At 48.4% G+C, this 13,696-nt stretch overlaps 1 protein-coding gene across 1 annotated transcript; it reads left to right on the top strand.

Annotated features, from left to right (window-relative positions):
* The first annotated feature begins 2,513 nt into the window (after nucleotides 1-2,513).
* LOC128408585 (probable peptidyl-tRNA hydrolase 2) lies at nucleotides 2,514-11,960 on the top strand. Its single transcript, XM_053378535.1, has 6 exons — nucleotides 2,514-2,663; nucleotides 2,806-2,880; nucleotides 5,607-5,687; nucleotides 6,560-6,657; nucleotides 7,704-7,818; nucleotides 10,497-11,960. Exons 1-6 carry the CDS (start codon nucleotides 2,568-2,570, stop codon nucleotides 10,584-10,586), a joined length of 555 nt encoding a protein of 184 aa, XP_053234510.1. The 5' UTR covers nucleotides 2,514-2,567; the 3' UTR covers nucleotides 10,587-11,960.
* Nucleotides 11,961-13,696: the final 1,736 nt, after the last annotated feature.

The raw sequence follows: 13,696 nt of genomic DNA, 5'->3' as shown, positions 1-13,696 counted from the left end.
ACAATTCTCCATAGCTCCAAGCATAAGCACTTCTCTCTCCCCTCCCCACAACCTCCATCACGGTGTCCTTCAATGGCATTGCCTTCTTCCTTGTCCACCCCCAATCACCCCTTGAATGCTAGTGGCAACACGGTGGAAATTCTAGACCAGCCTTTCTCAACCTTGGGTCTCCAGGCATTGGACTATAACTCCCTTGAACCCTAGCTAGCAGGACCAAAGGTGGCCAGGGATGACGGGGGTTGTAGTCCAACAATATCTGGGGACCCAACATGGAGAAAGGCTGTTCTATCTAGACTGTGGACTTGTTGGCCTTATGGTAGTGGTGGTGGGCTCTTCGGATGACAATGTTTATGGTTCCACTTACTTCAAAATGTAGTAAGCTGGCTATCTCTGGGAGCCCCCCAGGCACGGAAGGTTGACCCATTAGGGCGAATGGACATTGCCCCACTGACCTCAAGTCTGCCCTTACTGGCCCAACTCCTCCCTGCCTTCTTTCTTACAACTAGTCTAGGAGGTGGTTTCCTAGACTTCCTCCTCTGTGGTCTCAGTGTTGCCCTGTAGGGAGGGGAATAGGGGACAAAATGAGGATTGATTGGTTCTGCCTATTGTTGGCTCTGGCTCCCCCTGCTGTTGACCTCCCTGCCTTCTGCCCTCTCATTTTCAATGGGCAGCAGCAACGACTGCAGAGCTTTCCAAACTTTTCGTGTTGGTGGCACGCTTTTTAGACATGCATCATTTCGTGACACAGGAATTCAGCTAGCAAACGAGGTTAAACGAACCTCTTTCTAACCCCGGGAGGAGCACAGGGAGCGTTAATGCAACACACCTACACTGCAACCGACACACTAACGTGTCTGGACGCAGTTTGGAAAGCTCTGCACTATTGCCTCATAATGCTGAGCAGAGCCCTGGACAGTTGTCACAGGGACATATACACATGGGGGACGCGGGTGGCGCTGTGGTCTAAACCACTGAGCCTCTTGGATTTGCTGATCAGAAGGTTGGTGGTTCAAATCCGCACGAGGGGATGAGCTCCCGTTGCTCGGTCCCTGCTCCTGCCAAACTAGCAGTTCGAAAGGACACCAGTGCAATAGATAAATAGGTACCGCTGTGGCGAGAAGGTAAACGGCGTTTCCGTGCGCTCTGGTTTCCGTCACGGTGTCCTGTTGTGCCAGAAGCGGCTTAGTCCTGCTGGCCACACAACCCGGAAAGCAGTCTGTGGACAAACACCGGCTCCCTTGGCCTGAAAAGCGAGATGAGTGCCACACCTCAGTCGCCTTTGACTGGACTTAACCATCCAGGCGTCTTTTATACACATGGGTGTAAAAGAAGCAAGTAATGTAAAGAGTGGGGCTTAAACAGTAATGCAAAAAGCACAGTCTGTCACAATTTAATTCAAAGTGCACTCTGTCACAATTTAATTCAGGGTTTTCAGACAATCTTATATTTGCCCACCCAGAAGTACCGGTAAGTCTTTCTCTCTTTGGCGATCACTCGTAGCTTGTCTTCCATAAACACGGCCTTAACAGTGAGTCCGTAAGTGGCTGTGGAGGCCAGTTCTGGATCCACACGTCCTTCCACAGTGGGGACATTGGTTTCCGTGCGGGAGTTGATCACGGTGTGGATTTGCCAAGTGTGCCTTCCTCTCAGCACATTTCTCCCTCGTGTCCCGAGTTCGAGCATCTTCAAAGCCCATGGCACCTTTGGTAAATGCTGTTCTCCAACTGGAGCTCTCGCAGGCCAGTGTTTCCCAGTTGTCAGTGTCCAGAAGTAAGTCCCACTGTGTTGAATCCGGCACCCTAAGCGTGTATAGGATTGTGGCTTGAATGTGTGCAAGGCCAAGGGGACCCTCCGCTCCACAAAATTGCTCTCTTCACCTTGCACGGCCAATATTCATAGGCGACGTTTTGGGCCTCCCCCCCCCATTGGCGGTTTGTTTGTTTTTTGCGTGACCTTGTACATTCAAACACCCATTCCGCGCATTGAAATCATACTTGGGGGTGAGGCGCAGATTTTTATTCTTATTTACGGTATGTGTGATTATAAATAAAATAATATAAACCTTTTATAAATAATTATTTATAAAATATGAATGAAATAATATAGTACCTAACATATATATTTAACATTATATATATATATATATATATATATATATATATATATATATATATATATATATATATATAAAATATATATATATATAACATATAAATATATATATATAAAACATATGCAAGGCCATCTTTTGCGGCTGCTCCTGCAAGGGAAAGCCCGCCTCCTCCCGCGCCTGCCCACCTCGCAGGGAGGCTGGAACGCGGCCGCGTCACGTGCGGAAGAAGCGACCAAAGGCGCGCGCAAGTTCACGAACCTGGACGGGCCGCGGCGGTCACGAGGGGGGGAAAGCGCCGCTCGGCGGGCGCCGGCCACTGGCCGCAGCCTCGGGGAGCCGGCGCGGCGATTGGCCGAGAGGCGGCGGCGGCGACGGTGGGCGGCTCCCATTGGCCGGGAGGCGGCAGGGGAGGCCAATCGGAGGGCAGAGCGCCGGCAGCTGCAGCTGTAAAAGAATGGAGTCGCAAGCGCTGGACTCGGACTCGGGCGTGGACGAGTCTCTCGTCGCGCCGCTGCTGGAGCTCGGCATCCCCGAGGTGGCGGCGCGGCGGGTGGGTCGGCCGGTGGATCTCTTTCTCTTGCGGGTGGGGATGGGGGCCGCTTGCTCCTTGTGGCGCTGGCGGCGCCGGGTGTGGGCCGGGATCCACCCCCTGCAGCCGATCCTCACGGCCGTCTCCCTTTCCCTTCCCGCAGGCTCTAGCGCTCACCGGGGGCCGCTCGGCCGAGGCGGCGGCACAGCTCTACTTCAGCAGCGGCCTCGATTCCCAGGTAATCCCGTCCCGATCTCCCCCGCCCGATCTCGTTTTCCTGCCTCCTGATCCCGCCGGGGATCATTTTCCGGCCTAACCCAACGCACTCCTCTCTTTGTTTCATCGACCCTGCCCTACGCTTTTTTCAATCCTTGACCCGCAAACCTTTCTTTTTGCTGACGCGGGTTCTGAGCATGTGAAGAGCGCCTCTTTCTTGCGGCCCGGCACGCTCTGGAATTGGGTACCGGGGACTCTCGCGTCGGAGGGTGTGGCGCCCCGAGGTGATATTCAAGAGGCGACTGAGCAGCTCTGAGATTTTTTTGACCCCGTGCTGCGACGGTACACACGTGCCCAGCAACCGCGTGCACGCATTCTTACTCCCCATCCCTTGAAAGAAGGGTTTTTGCTTCCTCCCCGCACCCACTCGCCAATCTGCGCGCGTGTGGTTTTCCTGGAAAGCGCAGATGAGGATTAACCCCCCCCCAGTCCTAATTTTAGTGGAAATAATAGGAATCTGTGGGTGTCAGGGAAGGCCTCTTGCGTGTATATGTATGTCTGTGGGTTCCACATTGGTTACCTGTGACAATAGAAACTAATCGCTGCTGCCTGTTTCACAGCCAATATTCTTTAGGCTGTCTCTGTGAGTAACTGTGTCTGAAACACCTACGTATAAGCATGTTAAATACTTATAACTGAAGCTCTTCCCCTCATTCTCCATTTTGCTCTGTTAACCTACTTAATGAAAGATCCCATCCACCACACCTGTCTGGTTCTTAGGATGCAACTTGATACAGTGCCGTTTAACTGGTTCATACTGAATGGTTATGGATGACTAGCAACCAGAGTATTTAGTGCCTAGATTTTTGTGATATGCACTGAAGGCCGTAATGCTGGATTTGCATTAAATCACTAGAAGGGGGAGAGTGTTTACAGAAAGCCTACTGATCTTTGGGGGGTACTGGCACATGCAGGAAGACCTGCTTTATGTAAAAAGCAAGTCCACTTGTGATTTACAATATGCCTAATCTACGTGTTGGTAACTTCAAGATTTGATTAGTGCAAAGCCCTTGGGTCTGGAAGCTTTGGTTAGTGCAGAATGCTAGGGCCAGACAGGAAAGAGACTACCAGCAACACATGACATCGTAGCTAAGACCTGCATTGACTTCCCATTTGCTACTGGACCAAGTTCAAGGTTTTTGTACCAGACTCGTGCAAAGGACTGAGACCACCCAATCTGTCACGGCTCCAACCTCCAGCTGCCTGCCAATACTCCGGGTTTCTACAGTCGGTGCAGACTTTGTGTGTTGTGCCGCCTCTAAGTAACGCCTTCAGCACCTCCTTTTCCCACACTTCCATGAAGTTTTTAAGCAGAGGTTGGACGTGTGGGTCTGTCATGTGTGATCTAGTTGAGATTCCTGCATTGCAGGGGGTTGGACTAGATAACCCTGGGTTTCCCTTCTAACTCTACATTTCTATCCTTCTACGTACAACGCCCTGAATAACTTAGGCCCAGGACTGCTTGAGGATTGCCTTCCTCTGTACAGCCCAAATCAGTAACTCAGACAATCCTGTGGGAACACTGTTAGCGGTTCCCTATGGGCCAGAAGCATGACTGGCTTTAAGAAGCTAAGCCAATTGTTGCCCCAACTGAGACAATGATATTCTCTGGGCAAGGGGAAGCAGAAAGCTTATAGATGCCCTGCTCTGAAAGCACTGTTAGATCAGGAAAATACCTTTCTTCTTTCCCCAGCCTTGTGCTGATTAAAACTCCTTGGGGAAGAATCTGTCCTTTTAATAAAAAATATTGGAAAAAGGAAAAATCTGCCCTTTATCTTAGTGGTAGGAAATTATTACAGTGGTACCTCGGGTTACATATGCTTCAGGTTACATACGCTTCAGGTTACAGACTCTGCTAACACAGCAATAGTACCTCGGGTTAAGAACTTTGCTTCAGGATGAGAAAAGAAATTGTGCTCCGGCGGCGCGGCAGCAGCAGGAGGCCCCATTAGCTAAAGTGGTGCTTCAGGTTAAGAACAGTTTCAGGTTAAGTACGGACCTCCGGAATGAATTAAGTACTTAACCCGAGGTACCACTGTATTAGTAATAGTAGTAAAAAATAAATAAATTTAAAAAATAGTAATATATCTCCCTTTATCCGAAGATCACAGGGCAGTTCACAACATAAAACATAACCTTTGTCCTTGGCCCTTCGGAGTCCTGGTCTACACATTCAGAATAATCATATAGTTCATTCAGCTCTGCTGCAGGAGGAAGGTTGCAGCGGGCCGGCCAAAGGGCTATCATGTGTAAATAATATAGCTGAGATCTGTGGTCCTGCAACAGTCTCACCCTGTTATTCTGGTGAAGTGATTGCAATACACTAGACCCTCGTAAAGGCCTCCTTAGCACCTCTTTCCATGGTGAAGTAGAACGGACCTAATTCCACAGGTACTAAACGGCTGTATTTGAGTGTGGGCAGGACCTGGGTATCAGACCAGGCTTGTGGTAAATGGTGAAGGGCTGTAGGACAGCGGCTTTGCATGTACAAGGTCCCAGGTTCCAGAGACAAACCTTTGGCTGAAACTCTGGAGGACCATTGCTGGCCAAGTGTGGACAATATGCAGATGGCTGGACCGGTGGCCTAACTCAGTATAACGCAACTATCTGTGATCCTGAGCCGTAAACAAGAGAGGCGGGTGACTACACTATGACGAAAGGGACTTGATCATCACCATCTCTTTCCAGGAAGAAGAGGATGCACAAGGCAGCGGTTACTATAAGATGGTCTTTGTGGTGAACATGGAGCTCTCCATGGGAACTGGAAAGGTAAAGCTACTCATGGGTTGTGTTTCGGCCTTTTTAAGTGGCCTTTGGCTTTGCTTGCTGATTTGCTTACATGTGGGCAGGATGAGTGCATTGCAGGAGGCTGGACTAGATGGTTCTCAGGTTCTCCATCCTTGGCTTACGCCATCGAGGGCATTTATCCAAGGCTGAAAAGTGAAAGCGAGCAAGAGCCCTTGAGTAATGAGGGGCTCCTGGTTTTGTAATAAATTTGTGAATGGAGGCCCAGTAACAATACTGACGCAGCTGCTACTGAAATAAGTCAACCTGCTATTGTTGAGTATTGTCTAGAAGATGGTTTGGGTTATGATGCCTAACTTGTTGCCAGCCTGCGCCTTGCAGGTGATGGCAAGGTATCTCAGCAGCAGGCTGTCATCTTCTGTCTTTGTAGCGATGCTTTGGCGCAAGCCGCGCGAGGGAAGTGTGTTTCTTGTTTCTCTCTCCCCCCTCCAATTTTGAATTCATTTTTATTTGATTTTACAAATACAAAGTTATAAAAATCCAAATCCATGTGCAGAGGTTACTCCGAATCTCACGACTCCCCCCCGCTCCATGGGGTCCCATTTTGAACATTTACAACTGCATATTATTCCATACTCCTGACTTCTATATCAGTCCATATTGTCCATGGTATTTGTTAAACTGCAAGTGAAATCAAAATCCTGCCAATGTTTCCATCTGCTTACAGTGGTCTCCTAAATAACTTATAATTTTCTTCCATTCTTTTATGAAGTTTTTGTCCTCTTGGTTTCTGAGTTTCCCAGTCGGTTTTGCCATTTAGGCTTGGTTTGCCGTTCCTCTCTGGTAGGGACCTTGTCTTCTTCCCGTTTCTTGATTCTTGGTGCTTATTGTTGCAGATCGCCGCTCAAGTGGGGCATGCTGCAGTTGGCCTGTTCCAGTTGTTGCAGGAGAAGTCGTCTCACAGGGACATCATCAACCAATGGGATGAACAAGGGTAAGGAAGCAGAAGGGGAATCAGGCCTGCGGAGGACACCAGCCTCCTAAGACAGGGGTCAGCAAACTTTTTCAGCAGGGGGTCAGTCCACTGTCCCTCAGACCTTGTTGGGGGCCAGACTATATTTTGGAGAAAAATATATGAACGAATTCCTATGCCCCACAAATAACCCAGAGGTGCATTTTAAATAAAAGGACACATTCTGCTCATGTAAAAACACACTGATTCCCGGACCGTCCGTGGGCCGGATTTAGAAGGTGGATTTAGAAGGCTGGATCCGGCCCCCGGGCCTTAGTTCGCCTACCCATGTCCTAAGACCTTGCAGAAGGGGCACTATGTGTCTGTGTTGAAGCTGAGCCAGAGCAAACTCCTCCCAAGTCTCCCCCAGATGAACTGAAGAAGGTGCATCAAAGACGCTGGCTTGGGTTCAAAGTCAGTTCCCAACTTAGCATGTTGGCATTGGCAAGATGGAGGAGCTTAAAGGCGGTTGTTTATAGTCTGTTGATTCAAGCCAGAAGCCTTGATCATAGTACTTCCTCTTGGATCCAGCAGATGACATGGTCAAGGGGCTTTTTGATATTTTAACCGGCTTGCTGAGCACCTTATGAATCCAGCAGTCCAGCACATCTAGCTTGGTACCCCTGCAGAGCATGTTTTAGCGTCACATGCGCTGATTTTTTTATTGGGGTGTGTGTGTGTGAGTGAGTGTGTGAGGCGGTCACACAGGCAGTCCTGGGTGCATGGCTGTGGATCCCTCCACATCAGTTGAAGAAAGGTTTTAAGTCCTCTAAACAAAATACACCTGATCTTTGTGCCAGTCTTGCACGGACGTCTGAGAGCTTTCCAGGTACGCAGGTGAGCATGTTCCTGATCCCCAGCACACAATGCCGTTTGTTGTCCCTGGAATAGGCTTGTAGGTCCTAATTCCTGGGCTGCTGATCTCTGTAGCTGCCTTAGGGCAGACTCTTGGGCTGGAGTGCAAGATTCTGCGCCGGGGTGGAGTGGCAGCTGGTATTACACTCAAGGTTGCTTTGCCTTTCTCTCAGCGCAAAGAAAGTCGTACTGCAGGGTTCCAACACCGACCAGTTGCTGGAGCTCCACGCCTTGGCCCTGAGCCTGGAACTGCCAACATACCTAGTGCAAGATGCAGGGAGGACCCAGGTAATTGGCCAAAGACTCTGAAAGTCGGTTCACGCTTCCTAGGTATGTTGCCTTGAACAAAGCGAATGTACCTGGTTCTTGTGTTCTGCAGGGATGCTAGCTGGTAGGTATGTAAGAAAAGAGGACTTTAATTTCTGCACATGGGGGGGTTGACTTCTTTGTTGGGCAGATTGGGTATGTTTGCAAATACCTAATTCTGGTTTCAGAACTTGAAGGGAAGCAAAAGGATGTTTTTATTTTCTAGTTAGGGCTTCCTTTTTATAGGGCAGGATCACTAAAGGCAGTAGGTTTTGAAATGATGAAAGTTTCTACCGAATGCTGGAGAACCCTGGTTATGGGAGGACTTAGAAATAAAATAAACAAAGCTTCTGCCTTTTGAGCAATGGAATGCTGTTTCTAAGCCTGTAGTTGAAACTGGTGTCTGTTAAGGTTTTCCCCCCCCTTGCAATATTGAGCAGAGTTGCAAACTTACGCAACTTTTATTTTTGAAAGGTTCCTTCCAGGTGATAACAAAAGCTGTGTTCTGTAGTACAGTTGCTACTTTGAAAGATCCTTTGCCTTCAAGGAGCAAGCTACAAACCTGAAAATTTCAGCCTGACATTCAAAATTCACATCCACTTAAAAACCACACACACACATTTCCAATTTAGATGATGCTATCTTGCTGACCTCAACCGTTTCCTCCCAAAAAAACCACCTATGTTCAACAGCACATACAGTAAGAATGTCATTTATTTACAAAGATCTGGTTTAAACTACTGTAGTAGCCCAGCAAAATAATCTCCTGATATCTTGAGTGTGGGAATGTTGAGGATAGCAGGAGAGGATATATTGATTAAATAATATCCTTCCTCACTCATGCTAATGAGCTAGTAGCAGAGCACATTCCCTTGTACATTACAGGAAGCTAGTTGATAGATTCGTTAGACCCATTTGAGTTAAGCAATCCAGTCTGGCTTGTCCAGATCAGATTGTTCCTGGTAAATCCCCTTTAGTTCCCTCTTAAAAACAATAATGACACAACAGTCTTCTTTTAAAAGTAATGGTAAAGTTTACTTACATTCAGTTCACAGTACGTTCCTGAAAGCAGGCTTTAAGGTAAAAGGTAAAGGTACCCCTGCCCATACGGGCCAGTCTTGACAGACACTAGGGTTGTGCGCCCATCTCATTCAAGAGGCCAGGGGCCAGCGCTGTCCGCAGACACTTCCGGGTGACGTGGCCAGCGTGACATCGCTGCTCTGGCGAGCCAGAGCCGCACACGGAAACGCCGTTTACCTTCCCGCTAGTAAGCGGTCCCTATTTATCTACTTGCACCCGGGAGTGCTTTCAAACTGCTAGGTTGGCAGGCGCTGGGACCGAACAACGGGAGCGCACCCCGCCGCGGGGATTCGAACCGCCGACCTTTCGATCGGCAAGCCCTAGGCGCTGAGGCTTTTACCCACAGCGCCACCCGCGTCCCCGAAAGCAGGCTTTAGCTTGTAGTAAATCAGTGCCGGATTTACATATACGCTAAACAAGCTATAGCTTAGGGCCCCACTCTCTAGGGGCCCCAAAAAAAATTAAAGGGAAAAAAACCTGGATGTACATTTCCAAAATATAAGATAAAAGCAAATAAAATAAAACCTACATACAGCAAATGGCTTTAGATACCTATTAGGTCCATAAATTACCTTATAGCATATATTCAACACAAAAAAAACCAGCGACAATTTGTTGTTGACAAAGGACAGCTGGACATATAATGGGTCTCATTACCTTCAGTAGCTTCGGGCTTCATCAAACCTAAATCCAGCCCTGGTTACAGTTACAGAGAAATGTGTGGGTTCGTTTTCAGTGAGGGATGAGTCCATTTGCTGCTGGCTGAGAGCTAGCAGAGAGCAAAAGGCATAATGGAGAGAAGGGATGAAGAGAGTAAGAGGAAGATGAGAATGAAGAAACCCTGACAAAAGACTAGTGGTAAGAGAAATTGACGAACTATGCAGAACTGGCCAAATTGACATACAAATTGTGAGACAAGGACAACTGTGACTTCACGGAGGAATGGGAACTTTATACAAATTATTTGAAAACACAACAGAATGAAGTGGACTCCTTGGCAGGTTTTGAATAAACGTACACAACTTCATTGTTGATAACATGATGGACAGATATGTATGGACAGATACAATTTTATAATATGCAGAGAAAATATGTGCAGCGAAATCAGGGAGAGGAACTGAGGGAAGTCCTTGGTGGCAGGGGAATAAAAAAAGGGGGGTTATTAATTATGTAGGTGATTATATGGTTTGATAATTTGTTATGTGGAAATTGAGCGATAAGTTTGTTTGTTTTTTTTTAAAAAAAGAGTAAGAGAAAGATGGCTGCATGACTAGCCCCTTTATAGGGTCTGCCAGGGTCACGCCCATCTACCTGGTCACACGCAGGGGGAGGATGCGCCAGACCAGGTGTGACAGGAAGTCTTCCTGGCTGGAGCAACATCCCCCTGTGTGTCCACTCTGGGCAAACAGGAAACGCTGTACTTGACTGCTTCAGTGATGTCACATCCCACATTGGGAGCACTCGAAAGTATACAGCAGGGGTGAGAGCACGGTAGATCGAGGTGCGGCCCCAGCGCTCTGGCAGCTCCCTCCTCAGTGCTTTGCTTGCCCCAGCTGTGGGGTGTCCTCTCTATGTTCCAGGTTCCCACGGGCTCCCACACAGTCCTCGCCATCATGGGGGAGGAAGAGATGGTGAACCAGGTGACTGGGCAGCTGAAACTGCTGAACTGAGAAGTGCTTCAGAGCGTGGCTCTGTCCGCCCCACGTGGAGTCCGCGGGGCCGCCGCCCCTGTGTGTGCGCACACGCTTTTCTCGTGGGAAGAAGAAGCTCCTGCCGACAGCAGCTCTCGAGGCCCGTCAGGGCAGCATGCCGAACGGAGGGGCGGCTCTCCTTTACGATAAGAGGAGCGCTCCTTTTCTCCCCCCCTTTTCTTTTTCTTTCCAGTCAGGCGGAGGCTTTCAAGCTCTCTCCCCCCCCCCCAGTTGGGTTGCTAGGGTTCTCTCCCCAGTGGCTCTGTCATGGATATAGGTCTGCATTTCCCATACCGCCCTCAAACCAGGTGAGATGATGTACAGGTGTGGCCCGAGCTTCCGTGCGGAGGGAAACCATGAAAGGAATGCCGGGGTCACCTAGCGACGGGAAGGCTGACCTTGTACCTAACGCATCGCCGCCACTTCTCAGTCTCATTTGGGGCATTATTATTATTATTATTGAAGGAATGAAGATGCCGCAACCCCTCCGGACCGCTTATTCTGTCGCTGAACTGCTCTTAGGAAGCTGTCGTTATCTCTGTTTTAGCCAAAAGTAGTTGAAATCCCTTGTCTTTGTACTCCTGCTTGTGGACTGTTTTCCTATCTTTGCGGCATCCTTCCTGTTACCCTTTTCAGATGACTTCAGGGGGTGGGGGGTGGAAAAGGATTTTGAAAATAGAGTTCGCAACGTGATATCACGTCTCCAGCCAACGGAGGGGGGGTGGAATAAGGAATGGCTGTCCTGGACATAACCAGGAATAGGCCATAGCTGACACAGGAGGGTTAAATCAAACATGGAGAACTTTTTTTTCCTGCTGGGGGGCTGTATTCCTGGGTGGGTGGGTGGGGGCAATCATTAGGGCTGCATGCTAGCAGTGGGTAGGATCCGAGTCCAAAGTGGGTGGGATACCGTCCTTTTCTCCCCTGCCTTCTCATCTTCCCCACCCCACCCAATTTTGCTCCTTTCCCAGCCACCCACATGAAATTAGGCTGTGGCGTTTGTCTGCCCACCCTTGGTTTAAAGCAGCAGAGAGAGGCAGCCAGAGCAGGGGTAGTCAACATGGTGCCCTCCAGATGTTGCCGGACTCCCAACTCTCATTGGCCTCAGCCAGCATGACCAATAATCTGGGGTGTGTTGGGAGTTGGCCATTCAGCAAAAACCCGGAAGGCCCAATGTTTGCTACCTAGCCTAGAGCTAAGGACCAATGTAGAAGAGAATGCAGCTTTGCTGGTGTTCGGCGGTGTGCGATCCTTTCCTTCCCCTTCTGTCAGATTAAAAACCCAATGTGAGTGTTACTGTTTCAGTAGAACAAAAGTATTCAACAAATAAATGAAAAACATGCGTCTTGAGAAGGGATTCATGAGAAGGGAAGTGGGGGACGGGGGGACGGGACAGGACTTGAGAGCTCTGCTGCGCAGGTACTTGTCGCGTGGCGGGGCATTTTTCCAAGTGGCAAAACAGATGTCCGCTCGCCTTGGTGTTGTTCCCAGAACATCTCCCTAGGGCATGCTTTAGTGTTTGTTCCAGATTGTCAAACGTTCAGAACAAGAGGCCCACACACCAGGTCTGTGACGGAGGCTTGGTGTGAATGTGGGTCTCTTGTTGTAGCGGTTTATTCTACCTGCTAGATGTTAATATTTCCAGGACACTCCCCTACACCAAACTGCAACCTGCAATCCATTTTTGGACTTTGCGTCCTTTCCCACAGGTGTCTTCTGCTGTGAAGGGAATGAATGGCGGCCATTTTGAATTTTTCTGATAGCAGAAACTTGGGGGTACAGTCAGTAGTGGAGCCTGGGATTGCATGGCTCGGCTTAGCTTTTATATAGGGTTGTATTCACTCAAATCCTGGGTCATAAAATTGGGGTCAGTGGCTGTGGGCGTAGCCAAGATTTTTGGGGGGACAGGCCTTTTGTTGGGGGGGACAGGACCTCAGTTAGCTATGTGTTTTTATTGATTTGGGGGGGGAGTTGCCCCCCCCCGGCTACACCCATGTCAGTGGCCCTGCCAGTTGAAGGCCAAAACTGTTAGCTTGTCTAGATGAAAGAAGGTAAACCTGGTGTGTGGTTTGCTCGACCAAAGTTACCACCTGTTTTCCGACAGGGCTCTCTGCCGGTTGAAACAGATATTCTCTAGGTGTCGTTTTCCCCAGCATGCAGATGACGTGATGAGAAAAGCTGTCTGCTTTAATTTTTTAAGCATTTTGTTTTTTAAAAAAATACATAGGTAACTCTAGATGGCACCTGTAACACCTGTATTGCCGCTTGTCCAGTTCAGTTTTCAGTTCACATTGACAGCTGTGGAAATGGGTGCCAATTCTATGTCAAAAGTTGGAACAGAAGATGTAATATCACCCCCCACCCCCTAATTTTGTTTTCAGGCGGAACTCTAGTTGAAGGTCTTTTTCTAGCTGTAGCTGTATAAAAAAACTCTCTGCTGGTTGGTTGCATAGCTCTGTGTCCATGAGAATTATGATGGTTCTGTTATAGTAAATTTGGAAAAGAAAAGAAAAAGCTTATGAGTGTTGCAAATAGGCCATTCACCCAGGATATTGCAGTCCAGATAAGATTTGCCGTCAAATTCCCCTCCTTTAAAACGCAGCACAGTATTGTGGTGTGGCCCAATATTTGACTTTAAAAGAGGAAACTTTCCCCAAGTGAGGAGATTGATAAAAAAGGAAGTTGAAAGGTGAAGCCCAGAGGATTGAGTCACTCCAAAATGCTTAGGAGTTGTTAAAAAATGCAATATGGGAAGCTCAGCAGGAATGTTTGTGGCATACCAGGAACGATGTCATGAGGGCCAAGAGGATGCCAGCATGATTAAAGAGCAGAGTCGAAGAAGTTATTAAGGAGGCCCTTTTCAAAATACGGAAGCCTTATCTAAATGAAAAGAACAAGAAGGAAGCAAAAGCTTGGGTGCATGCACACAGTAAGGGATGCGTAAAGGAATTTGAGGTGCGCATTGCTAAAAGCATTAAGACTAACAACAAAGAAGTTATTCAATTACATTAGTAGCAGGAGACCATGTAGAGATATGGTTGGACCTTTATGACAAGGAGGTCAAAGGAGGATGAGGAGATGGAGAAGAT

Source organism: Podarcis raffonei, chromosome 2 (genome assembly GCF_027172205.1).
Source record: "Podarcis raffonei isolate rPodRaf1 chromosome 2, rPodRaf1.pri, whole genome shotgun sequence".
NCBI lineage: Eukaryota > Metazoa > Chordata > Lepidosauria > Squamata > Lacertidae > Podarcis > Podarcis raffonei.
The sequence above is the reverse complement of the archived record's forward strand: the minus strand, read 5'-3'. Positions and strand labels throughout refer to the sequence as shown.